At 46.3% G+C, this 21,375-nt stretch overlaps 1 protein-coding gene across 1 annotated transcript; it reads right to left on the bottom strand.

Moving 5' to 3' along the window:
* Window positions 1-343: 343 nt before the first annotated feature.
* On the bottom strand, window positions 344-18,393 carry FMR1NB (FMR1 neighbor). The gene is made up of 7 exons (XM_083723136.1): window positions 18,364-18,393; window positions 17,839-17,887; window positions 16,296-16,373; window positions 13,177-13,290; window positions 9,666-9,806; window positions 3,487-3,580; window positions 344-516 (listed from the first exon to the last, which is right to left on the bottom strand). The coding sequence occupies exons 3-7, from the start codon at window positions 16,360-16,362 to the stop codon at window positions 363-365; spliced, it is 570 nt and encodes a 189-aa protein (XP_083579262.1). The 5' UTR covers window positions 16,363-16,373; window positions 17,839-17,887; window positions 18,364-18,393; the 3' UTR covers window positions 344-362.
* Window positions 18,394-21,375: the final 2,982 nt, after the last annotated feature.

The following is a 21,375-nucleotide window of genomic DNA, read 5'->3' on the forward strand; positions in this document are numbered from 1 at the left end:
GTCCCTGGGAAACGGGGAGGTCTGGTAACATTAAGTTACATGAGCAGGGCCTTTTCGACTATGACCCACTCTGGCCCCCAGAATTTGGTTAACTTTACTCCTGTTTCCTTTTAGTTTTCAATACTCAAACTTATATTTTCTCTTGCACTTGTCCTCCTTGAGGGAGCCTGCCTAATTATTGTTTTGCTTTTTTCTTTACTTTTGGTGCTGGATTGTGTTATAATCTTTTTTAATTCTTTGTGTTATATGTGTGTGTGTGTTGTGATTTTATATAAGCTGCCGTGAGCACTGAAAAAATGGAAAGGTTGAGGATATGAATACAAAACACACATACAAAAGTTGGTCAAATAGTGGTGAGTTGTTTATTTGCCCTTTTTCTTCTTGCTCGTTTGTTTCTCAACATCATCTTGGACGGATGATGAAGAATGGCTATCACTGCTTTCATCACTCTCATCATCACTGTCTTCTTCAAAATCATCTCCTTTGGGGCCTCTTCGTAATGCATTAAAACATGGGCTGAAATGCCACCAAAAAAAAAACTTCAATGAGAATATTGTGCATTTCCTGGCAGATTCCGGATACACTTAATGGTGGGAAGGGTAGTAAACCAGGGCTGCAGCTATACTGACCTGTTCAATGTTATTTCCCCATATCAAAACGATACTAGATATGTCGTTCTAAAATGTCACTTGCTATTTAACATTTTTATCATGCCTCCCTCCTGCCCGGTCAAATGTAAGTAATACCCAGCCACACCATTTTCCAAAATGCTCTTTCTTTCCATGCTGCTGGTCACTGGTTGCTCTGCTACTCCTTCTGGGGGGGACATGTGAGCAGTGTTTCACCAATGTAGCAGCATAAAACGATTAAAAATTAAGCTATAAAAAGACAAGGTAATAACGCATTATTAACGTAAAAAGTAGGAAGTCATGTGTCCATTTATGTTATCAAAACCATTCCTTAACTCTTCCTTAACATTAAAAACCATGAGTATAGATCTGCCCCTGGTCTGATAGCAGGTAAGACTATTTTCCAGTTTCAGCACTGACTGGCGATAACTGGACAGGGCTCAGGCAGGCATCTTTCCCTTCCCTTCCTATCTGATCTTTTAACAGGGTGATATCAGGGATCAAACCTGGGACGTTATGCATTCATGGTAGCAAGTGAAGGGAAGGATCCCTGCCTGAGACCTGAGCTACTGTAGGTCAGAGTAGAAGCACTGAATTTAAGAACCAGTAATCTCACTCAAAAGGGACGCGGGTGGCGCTGTGGGTTAAACCACTGAGCCTAGGACTTGCCGATCAGAAGGTCAGTGGCTCGAATCCCCGCAACGGGGTGAGCTCCCTTTGCTCGGTCCCAGCTCCTGCCCACCTAGCAGTTCGAAAGCACGTCAAAGTGCAAGTAGATAAATAGGTACCACTCCAGCACGAAGCTAAACGGTGTTTTCGTGTGCTGCTCTGACTCGCCAGAAGCGGCTTAGTCATGCTGGCCACATGACCCGGAAGCTGTACGCTGGCTCCCTTGGCCAGTAAAGTGAGATGAGTGCCACAACCCCAGAGTCAGCCACGACTGGACCTAATGGTCAGGGGTCCCTTTACCTTTTTAATCTCACTCAAAGCAAGAGAAATTCAGATGATTGCAACAGTTATAGGAAGGTGTGAGAGAGGGGTTTTGCTGCTTCCTTCCACCCTAGTTTATTTGCTCTGTCCACTTTTCTCCACCCCCAGCTCAGTTCCAGTAAACCAGGAGTGGGTAGCATGTGGACTTCCAGATCAAACCCCCCCATCAGCCCCTGTTAGCATGGCCAATGGTCAGGGATGCTGGAGTCCAACAGCCTCTGGAAGGCTACAAGTCCCCGAACGCTGCAGTAAGCCCTATCCCCCTAAATCCTCTCCTTTATATACGAACAAGGAAGGCATGCCAATCCGTCATGTCCAATTTAGCTTTCAAAAGCCAAATGCAGCAGCAACAGGTGAGAAATTCTTTACTTGTGCAATGCACCTGCAGATGAAAGACCCACATACAGCTTTGGTAATTTCCCAGTATATGTTACACTCTTGCAGATGTGTTGAAATAACTCACTGGAACCCTATGCCAAAAGAGGTGCCATCTTGAAACTAGAAAAGATAATTCTTCCTTACAGTTTTGCTTCTTTTGATGTATTCAAACATTTCAATGAGGGTGTGCTAGAAATTAAAATGGTTCAACATCTAGTTAATTATGGCCTTTTTTGCTTGCTTTCTTTTTCTTTTTTAAAAAAGGCCTTTTTAAGCAACATCCAATAATATTCCTAGCAATAGCAGCAGTCCATCCACTCCACACAGCCCTTCCTGGGCAAATCACTTCAGCATTGATATGAATCCCATCTCTCACACATTCATTTCCCAGGGCTTATCTTAGCAGACCATTCTTTGCTAATTCTAGTCTCTTGTTTGGAGATGTGCCAGTGGCTCTGCTTGGCTATCCGCAGTTTCAGCATTGGGTGCTGAGAGCAGAGGAAATTGTAAATGCAAAGATTCTATGCAGGAGGTCCATGTGTGGAAACTTTCAACAAATAACCATCTGGCAAGGGGAGAGGAATAATGCCTGAGTGTGTGTGGTTCCATATGCACAGGCAGGGCAATTTATTTTTCATGGTAAATAATTTGATAGCTGAGCAACTTTGTGCTAAAAGTTTGTGTGGGAACATAAGGAAGCTACGTTACCCCAGATCAGACTGTCGGCCTGCCTAGTTCAGGATTGTCTGCCATGGACAGTGGCCACACCCATACCATATGTTTAAAGCACATTCAGCAATCATATAAAGCAAATGGTTGCCCACTCCCCCCCCCCAAAAAAAAATAAATCTGGAAATTGTATTTCGTTCAGGTTGCTAGGAATTGTAGCTCTGTGAGGAAATTCCACAGGGCAGGGCCTGCCACACTAAAGTGAAGGCCAATCTAATCTCAGGGGCATGGGGAACCTCCAGAAATGCCCCATCAGGAGGTCACAGTGATCAAGGTGGATCTTCTAGATATGGGGTGGAAATGTGTCCTCTCATCTCCTGCTTCCTGGTCCTTTTAAAGGAGATGTCAGAGACTGGACTTTTGGATGTGCTCTGCCGCTGAGTTAGAGTCCCTCCATCTTAGAGACACTAACTTGCAAGTGTGGTGGGGGGCCCAACATCCCACGTGTGATGACATCATGTCAGGACATCACGCCAGCTTGGAGGAGCCAGGAATGTGGTGGCTTCAATGGTTGGTGGCTGCTGCTGCTGCTACTGCCACCAGGAGAAGAAGGAGGATGACCCAGCCACTAAGGCCACATTGCCATTGTGTTCCTGGCTCCTCCAAACTGACATGACCTTTTTTTTTTAGCAGGTAAGACTGGGTTTGGCCCCTAGGAGTCGGCACCTCTGCTCCCTCCACTCCACTGCATTTTACTGTGAGAGTGCTGAAGTGCACCATAACGCAGCTGTGCTTTTACACAGGAGGAAGTATCTCTTACCTCCTCTCCAGAATAAAACAGCAACATGGGAGACATGCAAGAAGGATCAGTCCTCCTATCCCAGCACCAAGCATCCGTAGGATCTGTTGAGGGCCTGTTACAGTTCAATCAACATCAGCATGGCTTGTAACTGTCCGACAACCTAGTAAGCTTTGCTTCATGGCCACATCTGCAATAAATAATCTCCAAAGCACGTGGATGTCTATAGTACACTAGGAGCTGTGCTCCTGTTTGCTCCACCACCACCCCTGCCATTTCCCCCACATTAACCCCCTGGAGCTTCCACTTCCCACCCCATGCAACTACTTAAGCTCAACCTGATTTCTGAAGCCACTTCCCTTTTCTACTCTGTAGCTCTGCTTTATACCCCTTTGTACATGCCTTCACTCACATGCCTCCTTTCCCCTCCTTTTGTGCAACCCCTCTTGCACATAAACCACTCCATGGTAACGTCTTGCATCTCCTCCACCTACATACTGCAACTACTACACACTTTGTTCACCTTCTACCCAAGTTATGAAGCATATCCTGCAAGTGTTCTGGGACACACATATCCTTTTTTTTTTTTAATCACTACAGAATGGTGATGTTTTGGGTGCCATGATCTTTCCCAACTCCTTTCTTGTTGCAGTCAAGTCTCTGCAGCTAGAAAGCTAGCACAGGAGTAAGATAGAATCTCTCAAAAGCACCCCCAGGTGCAAGTAGATAAATAGGGACCGCTTACTAGCGGGAAGGTAAATGGTGTTTCCGTGTGCTGCGCTGGCTCGCCAGATGCAGCTTGTCACGCTGGCCACGTGACCCGGAAGTGTCATCGGACAGCGCTGGCCCCCGGCCTCTTAAGTGAGATGGGCGCACAACCCTAGAGTCGGACACGACTGGCCCGTATGGGCAGGGGTACCTTTACCTTTACCTACATGTTTAGTGGGAAAAGTTTATTTCTGGGATGCAACTCTGAGTTCAAACTGCTCTGATGTAAACCAACACTCCTGTGCTATCACAGAAACATAGGAGAACCATTGTGGTGTAACAGCTCTCATTCCTATCAGCCCCCAAATGCCTGGCCTGGGGTCAAAACTGATGCGAGTTAGAGCTATTGGAGGGCAGCAGGCCAGGGGAAGCTGTGATAAGGCATTCATTTTAAATTGAGTGTTAGATAGGGAAGTGTCTTGGGGGGAGTATTCCCTATAGGAGGGGAATGAACAATTACTTTACAGTTAATATCCCTTTAAAAAATTGGTTTTATTAGAGATTATTTTTTGTGTTGCAACACAAGCAAACAAATAATTGGGTGAAAGTACATTCTATTGCACAGCATTCATGCAGGGTATCGTGTCAGCATCATGTGGGTAGGTCTTTTTTATTATTAATATGTCCTTTTATGCCAGTATTTTTCATTATTACATTTTTTCAGAGGCGGTCAAGGTGGCATAGGAGCCAACTCCTAGGGGCCATGGGTGCTCCAGCCCCCACAATAAAATATTTCAGGGGCTGGTCCACTGGCGGAGGAAGAGGAGTGCGGGGGGAGTGTACTGCCCGCGGCAGCGTGATCCCAGTAGGGAGCCATTGCAGCTGCCCACCCTCCTGCACTGGGTGCCCTGCCCCTGCAGGCGGTGTGCCCCACCCCCAGGATGCGCACCATGCCCCTTCGGGCAGTGTGTCATGCCCCCAGGATGCATGCCATGCCTCTGCAGACGCGCCCCATCCCGTGATGCATGCCAGCCCCGCCCCTGCCTGCTCTCCACCCCCTGGTGCTGGAGCATGAAGCTCTGCCCCTGGGCTGGTCTCCTGCAAAGTTGATGGGCATTGCCATTCAAATGGTGTGTGTGCACCGTGTCATGTGATCAGTTATACAGGGTGGTGCTTACCTGGGCCCCCACAATATTTTATTCAAGTTGGCAGCCCTGCAAGGTGGCATAAACACCCAGTTGGCCCTCATAACTACCCTGTGAGGTATGTTAGGGTAGTAGGGTTAGGGTTAGGGTTTAGGGTTTAGGGTTTAGGGTTTAGGGTTTAGGGTTGAGGGTTGAGGGTTGAGGGTTGAGGGTTATGGTTTAGGGTTAGGGTTAGGGTCAGGGTTTAGGGTTAGGGTCAGGGTTTAGGATTAGGGTTAGGGTCAGGGTCAGGGTTAGGGTTAGGGTTAGGGTTTAGGGTATAGGGTTAGGCAGTGGCGTAGCGTGGGGGGTGCAGGCCGCACTGGGTGCAACATCTGGGGGTTAGGGTTAGGGGGCGCAAATCCACGGGTTAGGGGGTGCAAATTACTTGCCTTGCCCGGGTGCTGACAACCCACGCTACGCCACTGGGGTTAGGGTTAGGGTTTTGGGTTAGGGTTAGTGTTTAGGGTTAGGATTAAGGGTTAGGGTTTAGGGTTAGGGTTAGTGATAGTGTTTAGGGTTAGGATTAAGGGTTAGGGTTTAGGGTTAGGGTTAGTGATAGTGTTTAGGGTTAGGATTAAGGGTTAGGGTCAGGGTTTAGGGTTAGGGTTAGGGTTTAGGGTCAGGGTCAGGGTTAGTGTTAGGGTTAGAGCCTAGCAACATTTTGAGGCCACCCAGTTGGGGAATGTTGCCTTATCACAATATGAATTTGAACATTCTGGGGTGCACTCCTGGCTGAATCTTTGTCACTGGACACACAAGTGACTACAGTGGCTCTGACTGCCTATGGCTGTTAAGGAATATAGGAAGCTGCCTTTGTACTGAATTGGTCCATCTAGCTCAGTATTGTCTGCACTGACTGGCAGAGGCACTCCAGGGAATCTTTCCCAGCCTTACATTGATATCAAACCAGGGACATCCTGCATGCAAAGCAGATGTCCTATGAGCTGTAGCCCTTCCTGGCAGCTCTAGATTGGGCTTGTTTAACTGCAGAAGTCCAGGCATCTGTAACCTCCAGAATGTATCACAGCATTATTTGTGGGGCATCCATTAAAGTTGAGCTGGAGAAGGCTGCTGCCAGGTTGTTGAAGGAGGTACCTCTTTCACAGGGCAAAACATATGTGCTGAAGGAGTTGCAGAGGCTGCAAATATGATACCGGGCCAAGTTTAAGGTCTTTCTGTGGAACAACTTGAAGACCAGGGTATCTCTGGGAATGCTTTACATTCTGCACCTCTGCTGAGATATTTCAATGCTGTTAGCATTGCCATATGCTCCTGAGGTTCATCTTATGATCACTTTTTATTCCAGCAGGCCTTTTAACAGTCAGATCTGATTTTATAGTTTTAAACTGGTTTTATATATTTATTGCACTGTTGAGTTTGACGTATGCTACTTAGAGACAATTGTGCTTAAGTGGTATATAATTTGTCTGAGTAAAAATAAACAGAATAAAGCAAGAGCCTTCTCTTTGAAATGCAATTCCAATAAGCACCCACAGTTTAGACACCTGCTTAACATGCACCTGTTTACTCAGGCTTCCCTTGGGCGATCAAGCTATGTTGATGCATTAATCTGCTCTACTGATTTGCAACGAGTTTGGGACTTGCTTTATGAATGCAATTTTATTTCATACAAAGTATCAGAGTGGTTTGCAACAGTTATACGTAAAACTGTACAATAAAAACCACATTAAAATTCTGAAATCAGAAATCAGCTAGCTATTATGGAGAGATCCAGCCTTAATTGCCTGCATAAGCCTATTGGAATAGGAAAGTTTTCAGCAGGCATTTAAAACTGGAAACCGAAGGTGCCTGCTGAATCTCTGTTGGCAGACTATTCCATAATGCTGGACCAATGACACTGAGGGCTTAGGTCTTGTTGTTGACAAATAAGCCTTGCCAACTTGGAGAAGCACCACCAACATGCCTGCAGATGATCTTAGCGATTGTCCTGGGATAGAAAAGTTCAGGTGTTCCCTAAGGTCCCTAAAATTTTCAGTGCTTTGTGAATTACCATATATACTCGAGTATAAGCCAAACCCGAATATAAGCCGAGGCACCCAATTTTACCACAAAAAACTGGGAAAACTTGAGTCAATAAGTTCACCACACCACAAACCTGGTGGTGGCAGCAGCGGCAAAGGACCCACTGTTTAGACACCTGCTTGTCCCTTCTCCGCCACCGCCAACAGCGCCAAAGGCGGAGGAGGAGGAGGAGGAAGGAGCAGCCTGAAAGGACCCTCGCTTGAGTATCAGCCGAGGGGGGCTTTTTCAGCATAAAAAATGTGCTGAAAAAGTCAGCTTATACTTGAGCATATACGGTAAAACTGTATATACTTGAATCTATTTTGGAAGCAGATGGACAGCCAGTGCAGATGCTTTAACAATGGGCTCACATGTTGGCCACATTCTTCCATCAGCAGTCTGGCTGTCACATTCTGCACCGACTGTAGCTCCCTAATCAGGCCCAAAGGCAGCCCCCCATAGTGTGCACTGCAGTAATCCAGCCTTGAGGTTACCAATGCCTGGACTACGATGGTAAGGCTATCCCTGTACAGAACAGAGCTGTCAACCTTCCCTTTTTTTGCAGGAAATTCCCTTATTCCAGCTCTGTTTCCCACTGCTTCCCGCTGCTATCCTGGATTGTTAGATATCCCGTAGACTGTCCCCGGGGCAGGTGAGGCTGCTGATCTCTTATTTTCGAGGTTGCTGATCCCTTATTTTCAAATCTGAAAGTTGACAGCTATGGTACAGGAATGGCTGTATTGCTGATTTTATGCAGTTCACTGCCATAATATTTCCCCCCTATAATGTTGCTGGCATATAAACATTGCAAATAAGTAAAATAAAAATTCCTCCCTTTTAAGTTACAAAAGCAGTTTGTCATGTGGCATCAGAAGAAGAGAGGCTGCCTGTCTGAGAAAACAAACAAACTCAAAGACTCCAAACATGTGAAACTAGCTGCAGAGGGGTTTTTGTTGGCTCCCGATCTACATTTGTTGTAAATAAAACTGTGATGGAAATGCTGCTGGATCAGCCCTAAGGTCCACCTAGCCTGGCAGCCTTCTTTCCAACAGGCCACCCAGAAGCCTCCAGGAAGACCACATGAAAGCAACAGGCCTTGCCTCCCACTGTTCTCAAAACTGGCAGGGGAAAATAGCAAACATGTTCAGCGAAGTGAAGAATCAGACGATTGAACAGGGCAATAAAATTGCCAATTACCCATTGCAGGAGGTGACCCAATAATTTGTGAGACGCTGGAGTCTAAGAGGCCTGTGAAGGGTTTGTGTTTTGTCAACAGATTGTTAGAATGCACACAGCGTGTGCTTTGTGGACTATAAGCACGTGTTGTTTATTGACATATGCTGCACACCCTGAAGCATTCAAGTACCAAAACCGCTCTACAAACAGACAAACTGGATGGAAAATAAACTCTACAGGAGAAGCACATTGAATTTTGAAGAACCATTTTAAGATGCACTCCAAGACACAATGGGAGCCACAATATCTGTGTGCACTGATGTAAAATGAAACAGATCACTACTCTGTGAAGTCAAAGGGTGCAGGACCTGTCGCCTTCTAGTTGTTGTTAGGGATGATGGAATGAAGGACTTGTAGCCCAGCAACAACTGAAGTGGTACAGCACAACACTTAACCTGGTCTAGTCCAACACTGTTTGCTTTGACTGGTATGACTTCTCAGACAGAAATATTTCCCAGATCGGCTGAGATTTTTACTTAGCTGGCAAGGAGAGAGATATAACATGGGGCCTACTGTGTGAAAATCTTGTGTTCCGAGCTATGGCCCCTCATGCTCATTTGAGAGCTTCCTGGTGCATTATATAAGTCCTCAACACAGACCTGCAAGCAGTGGGGGCTAGTCCATTAAGTAGGGCAAGTGGGGAACCGCCCCATGAAGCTGAGCTGCTCTCAGCCATCCCTCACCTGCCTGCCTCCTTGATTACAACCAATCCATGGGCTGGCAATGCATTGTCATCTTCCTCCCCACGATTTTCAGTGTTATCCCTTGAATGGAGGAAGGTGGGGTGGGGGAATCAGAGCGAGTTGGCTCTGCCTGTCATTGGCTCTGACTTCACCTACTGCTGGCTTCTGCCCCAACTAATCCCAAGGGTCACCAGCAGCCACTACTGCTTACAAACCTGACCCTGTATCTATACTACTCTGCTGTGCCACCTGGGAAAAGCAGCAACAAGGTCTTGGCAGAAGGTGGCAGTGTAGGCATAAGAAACTATGTGTGTCCAGCTTTGCAGAACAAGTGAAAGAGCCCTGGAGGCAGAATGCCACTTACGGTCTTTGAGTGGAGTGTAGCAGTCCAACTGAACATGCTTTTTAGACGAGAAGCAGCACTTGTGTTCCAGACACAACGACTTGTTGCTCTTTTCCCCAGCTTGGCAAGGTACCACTGCCTGATTTGTTTTGGGTCGACACGCTTTGGGAAATGAAGCAGAAATGCAAGATTTCACTTCCAAGCCCAGTTTAAACATGTACACACTGAGGCACGAGGCAAAGTTATTCCAGACCGCTGCTTCCATTTAGGGTGGCCATGTGTTCCACTTTAAAGAGAACAGTCCTTTAAGTCTCTTCAGTCCAAGTCTGGTTTAAAGAGAAAAGACCCTAAGAAGAGAGAGCAAGAGGGTTCTTAGAGTCTCCCGTCAACAGTGAGTGACAACATCTGGGCAGGTGACTGAGCAGGCATGAAGTTCACCTGGTCACCATCTTCCCCAACTACAGGGTATCCAAGAGCATTCTATACAGAGCAGACCTATTGAAATGAGTGGACCTAAATTAGTCATGTCCATTCATTTCAGTGGGTCCAACATTAGAATTACTATAGCTTGAATCCATGCAGGGCCGTCTTTAGCAGATATACCACCGTGGTGCAAATATCTGCCCAGCACCCGCAAATTACCACGGATAGTGTTGGGGTGGCCATAGTTGCTCACTGTTAGCCATCTGGGGGGGGGGAGCACAACTCTCCCCCATGCTGCTGCAGAAGAGCGATCCCCGCAGAGGCTTGGGAGTGATGTTGCGCCCCTCCCAAGCCTCCTCGGGAGGAGAATGATCCCCGCAGAGGCTTGGGAGGCTAGCTGTGTGCCCGCCAGCCATATGATTGGTGGGGCACAGCTTCCATCCTAAGCCTCTGCAGGGGTCGTTCTCCTCCCGAGGAGGCTTGGGGGAGAAGCGGCACATCCGCCAGCCTTATGGTTGGGGGGGGCGCAGATGGCGGCTGTGCAGGGAAAGGGGAGGTAACCAGCAAAGCCACGCAGCTCCTCCACTTGCTGGGGTGCCCCTGAGAGGCCAGTGCCCTGGTGTGACGCACCACTAAACCCTATGGGAAAGATGGCTCTGAATCCATGTTTGTATCCATATCAGGGGTGAAGAACCTTTCACACACACACCCCAGATGTTGCTGGACTACAACTCTGAGCAGCCTTGACTATGCTGGCTGGGACTAATGGGATATGTAGTTTAGCAACATCCAGAGGGCCAGAGGTTTCTCAGCCCTGATCTATGCATACAAATTAGCTCAGTGTCCTCTTTCTATGAGACATGTTTCCTTTTTCCGGGGGGGGGGGGGGAATATGCAAATGGCTGATATTATGTTTTATTGGAAATTTGCTGAGAGTTCCTTCTCACTTATGCATCAACTCCATGCAAGGGAGGAAAGGAACAGTAGCAGAAAAAAAGCAGAGAAAGACTCACAGAGGGGTCAAGCATCAACGTGGTGGTTTTGAAAGTATGTTTTTGATTGAGCCCTTTGCTTTGGAGTATCTGAATAAGATTCAGGAGGGCCTTTTTCCTTTGAAGGTTGGAACAAACTGGGCAATCTCCACACACTAATGAGCTGATTATTTCCAAGTGCCACTTTGAAGTCTGCTTCTCCTTTTGGTGGAAACAGCAACACTACCGCCAAAAAGCAAAAGAGCCATGCAGCAAGATCTGTGCAAGGCCCTTCTTTCATTTATTTAAACAATTTATATACCACTTAACTACAATAGTCTCTAAGCGGCTTGCAAAGATACTTAATGGGGCTTTGCAATTGTTTCGTTTGTAAAAAGCAGCCCCTACAACGCACAGCAAACTGATTCTGAAATCCACTAGTGGGAGAAAAAGAGGGAACCGAAAGCAGGGTCGCCCTTCTTCTCCTTCAACTTCTTCAGCATCCAGCCACTGCAGCAAGTGTTGCTGACCTTTCAGGAGTCAGTGGGCACATTTGTAAGCAAAGAGAAATGGTCATGGGCACGACACACATGCAGCTGCTCTCCTACCCAGCCCCCAGCCGTTACTCACTTGAAATTGCCTCCTTGCCACAATTGAACTGAGGGTGGGTGAAAAGCATTCCATTGGCTAAAGAAGGATTGTTGCAAGATTCATTTTAGAGGGGGGATGGGGCCCTGCAGGCACCAGGGAAGTCTGCTGTGGACACCTGCAAGCACATGTGCAGCATGCTGGGGATCCATGCACCACAGCTCAGCAGGAGGAGGAGCAAGGCTTGCCTTGTGTTCCATTGGCCTGTTTGGCCCAACCCCTATGCTCTTGGAGTATGGCAAGAATGACCGCTCCCTGCTTAAAACGGGGGGCGCCCTTTGCGTGGACGCGCACAGCCCCTGGATCTGGAGCGGCTCCATCAGCATAGGCTTGGCTTTGCCTTCCCTCAGATGGGATACCTGGAGGTCCCCGCCTACCTCAGTCAGTTGTCCAATCCCACCTGGGGGAAGCGTTGCCAAGGAGACTAGGCCAGGTAGGAGAGGGATTACCTGCCCACACAATAGAGGGAGGATCTTACCTGGGAATCCTCACTTGGCTCCAGAGCCAAGAATGGGAGAGAAAGGAAAACCCTGCTTTATTGGCCTGCCCAGCACTGGATTTATGGATTGTATACAAGTCCTACTCAGTGTAAAACCATCAAACATAAAGAGACTAAGTCCTTTAATTTCAATGGGTATACTCTGAGCAGGACCACCACTGGATAACTATGTACATGTCCGTGAATATCCACAATGTATCTCTAAGTCCTTTTGGTTGTTCCACTACCCTCAGGTGGCGGCAGCTTAGGAAAGCTTATTCTCTGTGGCAGCCCTTAAGTTGTAGAATCCCCTTCCGCCAAAAGCGTGTCTGGATTCTTCACTTTGAATCTTTTAGTGAATGCTAAAGATGCCCCTTTTTACCCTGACATTTGACACTTGAGATGTCTATTTTAAAAATGGTCCCCTCTTCTCTCTTTGCAAGTTTAAAACAAACTGTTTTTATGTTGTGTTTTCAATTTTTGTAACATTCTCTGGGATCTTAGCGCAAAGGGTGGGTAACAAATAACAACAACAGCTACTGCTGCCTTGACTTTTTTCTTTTGCTGTCAATGCATTGTTGGGTTACTAGATACAGCACTATGCAAACATTTGATACCTACCATTAATTCTGCATTGGGAGCATCTCAGCCCATCCAAAGAACTGCTCAAACTAGTCCTGTGCATCAGGAGGGCTTTAAGGGCTTCTCAAATAAGATGACCCACATGGTCCCTTCCAACTCTACAATTCTATTATTCTAAGATGCTTACAAACCAGTATGGGTGATCCATGTGCAGCTGCAACATGAGAGGAAATGGAGGGTTGATTCCTTTGGACAACCCCTTTTTATTTCCTTTTCCAAACATGAAACGTGGCACTCTGCATAGAATAACACCCCTCAATATAGCTCAACAAAGAGACCTTTCACTGAAGGACCACAGTAACAAACATTTCTAATCCTCTCAAGGACCTGAAGAGGGGGCAATGAAAAATGATGCTACAAAAGCACTTACTCACTGGGTTGAAAAAGGTCACCAGCTGTTCAGATACGATCTGTACTTTCGTCCTTGGCTCAGGGGGAGCAACTTCAGTTTCATTTAAATCATCCAAGGTCGGAAATGCAGAACCTGAAAAACACAGAACAAGTCAAACTCCTGCACGGCAACTCAAGGGGAAAACTCATTTAAGTACCATAATACAGTTTTCCCACTTAAACTCTCTCCCCCCCCCACCCCAATCAAAACGCTTTCCCCCTCTCAGCCTCTGATCCCCTCTTCTTCAGATAACTGATGGACTAAGTACTATGCCCTCTGTCTTAGTGGTGGTTGGAGAATATCAAGTCAGTTCAAAATAAAATCTCACTCACCCATGCTTTGTAAGTATATGAAGGAGCCAATCTGGCGCATACAGTGGTACCTTGGTTGTCAAACTTAATCCGTTCTGGGAGTCCGGGTTCAACTCCCAGAACTGTTCGAAAACCAAGGTGTGGCTTCCGATTGGCTGCAGGAGCTTCCTGCACTCAAGCGGAAGCCACATCAAATGTTCAGCTTCCAAGAAACGTCTGCAAACCAGAACACTACTTCTGGGTTTGTGGCGTTCGGGAGCCGATTTGTTCGGGAGCCAAGCAGTTTGACAACCAAGGTACCACTGTATTGCCAAGTCCTGAATAGGTTAGCTGGGAACAATCAACCTGACCCACCTATGGCTTCCCAGATACTCAGTGCTCCACAAAGGTAGCACTGGTTTTGGGAGGGTAATTGCTGCTATCCCATGAGGATCAGAGACCATCTGGTGCACTCCTAGAGATGTGTGGAAGCTGATGGATTCCTGAATGCTGCAAGAGATTATCCGGAAGGCAATTCTGCCAAGGTCCTAGTCTCCCTGTGGAATGTTGAGGCATGGTGGGCCATAGACACAACTGCACCCAAATGTCCTCTCTGGTGCTGTGGAAGTTAGGCAAGCACTCGATTTACTGAGGAGTTCCAGGCAGCTGGAGACAATTGCAGTACAAGGCGTATAAGTTTTGCTCTGAAGGAGACTGTACACATGGAAGAGCACATAATCGTGCCTGTGTGGTGGTTAACGTGGAGAAAACAGCCTACTTGGCAACCCATGTACCACTTAGAAAAGCTATTATGCAATGGAAGTGGCAATCATTTACCCTCATTAACGCAGTCTTGGAGCCATCAGATGCCTACCGTGGAAAATAATAATAATAATAATAATAACAACAACAATAACAACAACAACTATTATTATTATTATCATTATTATTTATTTATTTATTTATTTATTTATTTATTTATTTATTTATACCCCACCCTCCCCAGCCAAGACCGGCTCAGCATGGCTAACAACCAATAATAAAAACGAGTTGAATGAATACAACTTAAAAACAAGATTAAAATACAACATTAAAACAATTAAAATGCAGCCTCAACACAGAAAGAGAAAGGAAAAATAAAGAGGGGGAGGGAATCAAATTGATTCCAAGCCAAAGGCCAGGTGGAACAACTCTGTCTTACAGGCCCTGCGGAAAGAAATCAGATCCCGCAGGGCCCTGGTCTCATGAGGCAGAGTGTTCCACCAGGCCGGAGCCAGTGTTGAAAAGGCCCTGGCTCTGGTTGTGGCTAATCTAACTTTCTTAGGGCCCGGGACCTCTAGGGTGTTGCTATTTATGGACCTTAAGGTCCTCCGTGGGGCATACTGGGAGAGGCGGTCCTGTAGGTACGAGGGTCCTAGGCCGTAAAAGAAAATCTGCAAGGGCAAAATTATCTGCTTCATATGGACTTGAGTGCTGCTCTTGCTGGCTGTTGAGGGTAAAGTGCTGTGTCTTCAGTGATGTAGCCCAGTGTTTCCCAACCTTGTGCCTCCAGATGTTTTTGGCCTACAACTCCCATCATCCCTGACCACTGGTCTTGCTAGCTAGGGATGATGGGAGTTGTAGGCCAAAAACATCTGGAGGCACAAGGTTGGGAAACACTGATGTAGCCAGCCCTGAGGGAAAACCCACCCTGGAGCCTGGACCCAGGAGGTGGTGCTTCCGCTCTTGGTTGAAACTGGTTATCTTGATATACTCCAGTTCAGGTTCAGGGCCAGTTTGGGCATAGAATCAGCCTTGATCACTCTGATGGGTGACATTCAGGTGAAAGACAGAAGCACCATGAACCTGTTGACTCCCCTAGATGACTCAGTGGGTTGAGATACCACAGACCACAGTGTATGTCTGCTCTCAGTGAGTTCGTAGTTTATTTTGTGGTGGCTTCACTACTACTTACAGGGTCTGTTCCATTGAAAAGTATTGACTGATGGTGCCTTGGACCCATAGGAGTTATTGTGTACCACAATTTTGTTTCCAACAATATTTAATATCTACATAAAGCTGCTGTGGAGGTCATTAGAAGCTTTCTGGCAAGATGTCACTCAGTTCCATTTCTCTGTAACATCTCAAAACATCTCAAATCTCACTAAACTGGTGCCTGGGTGCATTTGTGAGCTGGATGACAGCAAATAATCCTGACTATTTGCAAAATTGCATTGGACTAATGGAAGCTGAAATCCAACAACTGCCAGAATGAAACATGCTGGCTACTTTTGAGCTAGCTCAGGACTTGCAGCAGCTGTCTACAACTTCAGACAAGTGCTAGGGCTCTCAAATCATTTCTCAGCTTAGGAAAGTTGGGGATTGTTAGCTGAAAATGACCCAGTAGGCCAACCTTTTAAGCCTAGTGGTCCTATTTAAGCACAAAGGCAATACGTTCCCTGGGCTATGGATTGAATTGATACCTACTGCATTCAAAGCATGTATACTTCACCACTGAGTGATGGCACTTTCCAAAGCAGTGATGGGAGTAGTAGGGAGAGGGAGAGGAAGAAATTGATTGGGGGATAAGAACTAATCCAGGCTACCAGTTTGCCCACATGCCATTTAGATCAACAGATGCACACAACCAGAGTACAGATTGGATATGGTCAACTAGTGCCTAGCCATTCTGTTAACCCCCCCCCCCACACACACACAACACCTTGAATTTTAAAAGCTGGTGGCCTTATAAGTTTCCCCAAGCAATTCCTCTATTGTCAAACATTGCAAGCTACCTTATGTTTAAGAACTATTCCTTATAATACTCACTTGGGCCAACAGCATGATACAATACACACAAGCATTTTGCTAAAATCTGGGTCACAGAGATCATCATCAGTATTATTTCTGCAATGAAAAACAAATAATGTGAACTCCAGCAAGCCTTCACCTGCTTATTGAGGGAAGAAGATTCAAAAGTCTTGTCTTACTTGGATTACTTTTGCATGGGGCAACACAATCATTTTGCATGGGAACCCCAGATCAATTCCACATGTTTAAAAAACACTTTGTAGAATCACACTTGATATCAGGGACTGGTTGGGTGCAGAGGATTGGTGGGAGGAACCAGCTGGGAAACCCCCAGGGGAAGAAGGCTGAGAGCTCAGAGATTGGTGTTGTGATGATGGAGTGGTCAGAGGGAGGAGAGGGAGTAGACTGGGAAGAGGAGACGTCAGAAGCTGAAGAGGTAACAGGGCTTAGTGAGAAGGGAGAGTCTATGGCAGAGAGAAGTCCAGAATTAGAAACAGAAGTTGGAGAGGAGGGAGGCCAAGAAGCAGAGATGAGTCTGGCTGGTGAAGAGTCACAGGTGTTTCCCCTTCCTGTTACAACAAGCTCCCCTCCCTCCTTGTACCATAGAACCAAGAGAGGCATGTAGAGTGTGGACAAGGTTAGCATCACACAGTTTCAGTCTTGGATTCCTTGGGGAAAATCCTGGAGAGGTGGGGACTTAGGCAGCTGTGGGAAGGTGGGGACCTTCAGTCTCTGCAACTGCTTCATGGGGGGCAAGCCGTACCAAAAAGGACTTGCTGTGCTCATTAGGCCTGGCACTCCTATGCAGATCCTGTTTTTGCTGATAAAGCGTTAACTCCACTTGCTTCGTGTGCTTTACTGCTGACTCACTCCAGGCACTTGCCAGCTCAGTCCAGCAAACCTCTCAACTCCATAAACTTCATTTCAGACCATGAAAGGGTCATTGGATGAAGGTTGGATGAGGGTGAGTTAGTGTAGCAGTTATGAGTTAAGACCAGGTTTGAGGAACCTGTGGCCCTCCAGTTGCTCTTGAACTCCCATCATTCATGACCATTTGCCATGGTGGCTTGGGGCTGGTGGGAACTTAAAATTGTAGAGTTGGAAGGGACCACAAGGGTCATCTAGTCTAACCCTCTGCAATGCAACAACTGGAGCCCAACAACACCTGGAGGGCCCCAGGCTCCACATCCTTAGTTTAGACTTAGCTGGGGAAGATAACCAAGTTCACAGTGGGTGGCCTTGGCCCAATCTTCCTCTCTCAGGCATTGCACTTAATGGGGGTTTTGAGAATGTATCGGAGTGCATCTAAGTACAGTGGTCTGAGCTCAATGGAATAAGATAGGCAACAAAGGTGAATAATAAAAATCATCCTGTTACCTGATTGAAGAAACCTTAGCTGATTGAACTTTACTCAAATAGCTAGATTGAATTTGCATAGATTCTCACCTAAGTAAAACAAGCAGACTCTCCCCATCCCACATAATTTTGTCTTTAAATAAATAACACGTCACAGCAGATACCCAGAATTCATTACCTCATGTGTCAGGATGGTGAACATTACCTGCAGGTGTTAGGGAGGTAGGTCTGATAATGCTCACCACCTGTAGTTTCTGAAAGTTTTTTTATTATTATTAAATGTTTAATCTGCTGCCCTAGTGGCCTCTCACTTCAACGCTTGTAATATTTTAATCAAATAAAATGATGCATCAAATCAGCTCTGGGTTTAACCAGCAAACCCTGATTGACTTTTAGCCAGAAATGGGACATTCCCAATGGTAGAAACCTTTAGTGCAGATCTTAACTTTCCAGAGAACAGTGCAAATCTTGCTTACTTTAAACTGGGGTGCAGGACCTTAATATTACTAAGCAAACTAAGGGCATCCTAATTCATACTAACTGCAGAGACATGGATGGAGAAGAAACAAATCATCAAACCTAATACAGGGTTATGATAAAACTGATAAATAAAACTCACAGTAAGGTTAAAGTAGATTCATTTAACCTTAGCTACTGAGAGGTCTCCAGCCACCCTTTCTAGCTTTTAGGAAAGAATCAATTGTCCTATGGCTCAACTGAAGTTACATACATTTCTGTATTTTGAGGTCACTGCACACTTGTCAGCTTGCAGGCTCTTTAAGGAAATGGTTCAGTGTTGTAGCTATGGGGATTTCTATTATGACTTACACGCTTGGTAATGACTTCCAGAGAGGTGGCTATTTTAACCAGTTTGGATATTTTAAAGATCATGATTTAAGGTCTCAAATGACCCTTAAAAGGTTACCAGATTTTTTTCAAAGAATCCGAAAAGAGAAAAAAAAGTTATTAAAAAAAGTTTTGTTTTTTGTTTTGTTTTTTAAATAGAAGTAATATCTTCTCTTTGGTAGTTTCCTCTGTCACCTGGCTATCCACTGGGCCCCGGCCTGCTCTCTTGGAACACTAGCCGCCGTGGAGTAGGTTTGGGTCAGGCCTGGGCTCGGCCACGTGCCCTTGCCCTCCCAGGGCTCTCCTCCTTAGCAGTGGCGTAGCCAGGTCGGGGCTCTCCCCTTTTTTCTCCTTCCTCTTTCTCTCTCTTCCTTCTTCTCTCCTCCTTCTCCCTGCGTCAGCTGCAGGGTTTCCATGGCCCCAGAGCACTGCTGGGGTCAGCCGGGTGGCTGGGTGCTCTCGCTCCTGGCTCAATTTGGGTCCGGGGGGGGGGGGGGTTCAATGGTTCACCCAGTTGACGTGCCAGGCATCTCCAGTTCCACCTCAGCAGTGGTGGAGCAGCAGCAGTTTCAGCAGCCCAGAACCAGCCTGGTAGTGCAGTTGGCTCTGGCTGGCTTCAGGAGCTGCTCGGTGTAGTGGCACCCACCATTTTGCCTCACCAGAAGTCCCCATATGATGTGTCTTGTGTCATTGAACCAATCACACAACATTCATTCCCTACTAATAAATTTACGACACTTAAAATATACCGTATTGAAGGGGAAATGTGTGTGCATCCTATGGGGCGAATGCAGGCTTTCGCTGAAGTCTGGAGAGCAAGAGGGGTCAGTGCGCACTGACCCCTCTCGCTCTCCAGGCTTCAAGAAGCGTTCCGCAAGCGAGCTCAACACGCCCCAGGCTTCGGGCTTCACGCAGCTCTCCGCTAGCCGTGGGAGAGCTGCATGAAGTCGCACAGCTCTCCCATGGCTCGCGGATAGCAGCCTGTTCTGGGGGCTGGGGTTGGGGGAAGCTGGGGAGGAAACAATTTTTTTTCTTTATTCCCCCCCCCCCAAAAAAAAAATTAGGTGCGCCCTATGGGGCGAAAAATACTGTAAATCCGGGGACATTAAATTAAATCTGGGGACATTCCGGGGATGGATTTTGTCCGGGGACAGATTTGTAAATCCAGGGACTCTGCCCGAGAAACGAGGACATCTGGTAACCATATCTTAGGCATTTGTCATGTACCACCGTGACTTTGGATCAAGAAAATGTAACATTACATAGCCAGGGATATGAGAGAAATGAAACAGAACAAGCTCCTAGTGATCGCTAGCTAGGAAGGGGCAAAAAGTGCCTAAGGTTGTGTTACTTTCACTGGGAAAAAGTGGAAGAACCTCTTACAGCCAAGAGCTTGAGAGCTTGAGAAGAACCCAAGGTGTTAAGTGGCTGAAGCCGCCACCCCCCCCCCCTCCTGCCATCCCAAGCTCAGAATCAGGAGTATTAACGTGGCACTTTTGCTTATGTGTAATTTGGGGATATGTCCTTGGGTTGTGTCTCAATTTACCGTTCTTCCGCATCTGATTATCTGATTTCTGTTCAAGATTAGGATACCAGCTGTGTGATAGGCCTCTTGAAACAGCTCAAGGCTATAGGCTTCTGGCACAACTAATCCAACCCTACGTCCTCCAGATAATGCGTACATGCGTTGGCGGGTGTAAGGCCAAGGCTGCATTCAGCAGCCATCAAATTGTGGCCTTCGATTTCAGAAGTGAGGACCTTTCTCCAGTTTTGAGTCTCTTTACTAATTTGACTACAACCTCTTTATGATGTACCAGGGTCTCTTAACTACATGCATATAGTGTGAATAATTGTCGGGTTGACTTGAGGCAATAAAACAATTTACTTTGAACTGTGTGAGCAAAAGGATTTTTCCACTGTCAACTCTAAAACATCTGAAAACAGAAAAGGGCAAAGATTCTAAAGCTCTGCTGTGTTACTCAGCTAGTGACACTGGTATAGGTGTGATCTTTGCGCAGATAAAAGACAGACACTTTGAGTTTCAGAAGCACTATTGGCCACAAGACTTCATTCCTTTCTTGTTTTGCAGCCTCTCATTTTGGGACAGGCCACACCACTTAAAGCAATTATGAAGATAATTTAAAGGATAAAAAGTGGTTTCTTTTCATCACAACATAAGGAATGGTAGGGAAAGAGACAAGATGAAAAACTTCATCCTGAGGATTAAGCAGGGCTATTGACTGTTTGGCTCCAAAGCGCCCTCTCCGATAGCATGGAGCCCGGACAGCCCCATGGTTTTCCACTGATCTGAGGGCAATGAAACAATCGTTGAGACGGCTAGAGCGCCGGTGGCAGACACCGTATTTTTCGCTCCGTAGGATGCACCTGACCAAAAGACGCACCAAGTTTTTAGAAAAGGAAAACAAGGAGAGAAAAAAATCTGACTCAAATGTTGTACTCCTGTCCACTTTGCTGCTTTAAAGCGAGCCACGGTATATAATGAAGAGAATGGAAAAAGGACAGACATTCCATTATAATGTAGCTGTTTTCATTATCACTGGGAAGTCAGTATTGGCAGCAGTCATGAAAACTAAAATTTGAGCATTTTACTGTTATTAATCAAGAATATTAATAGTCAGGGAGAGAAACCAGGGCTATGCAAATGAGAAGTGCTTGGAGCATGGAGGAACAGCAAAGAGATCAAATGATTGCGCTCCAGTTCCTAAATCTCTGAAGTTTTCTCAAAACAGACATGGTTGTTTTGAAAGGAAGATTCAAAATGGAGTGACTGAGCAAAGAACAGAGGAGGAAAAGAGGGCAGATAAATAGCTTCCATTCAATAACAAGAGAACACAATGTTTTTGGTTTGGTATAGGTGGACTGTACTTGTAAGAAT

The sequence above is a fragment of the Podarcis gaigeae genome (genome assembly GCF_964106915.1).
Source record: "Podarcis gaigeae genome assembly, chromosome: Z".
Classification (NCBI taxonomy): Eukaryota; Metazoa; Chordata; class Lepidosauria; order Squamata; family Lacertidae; genus Podarcis; species Podarcis gaigeae.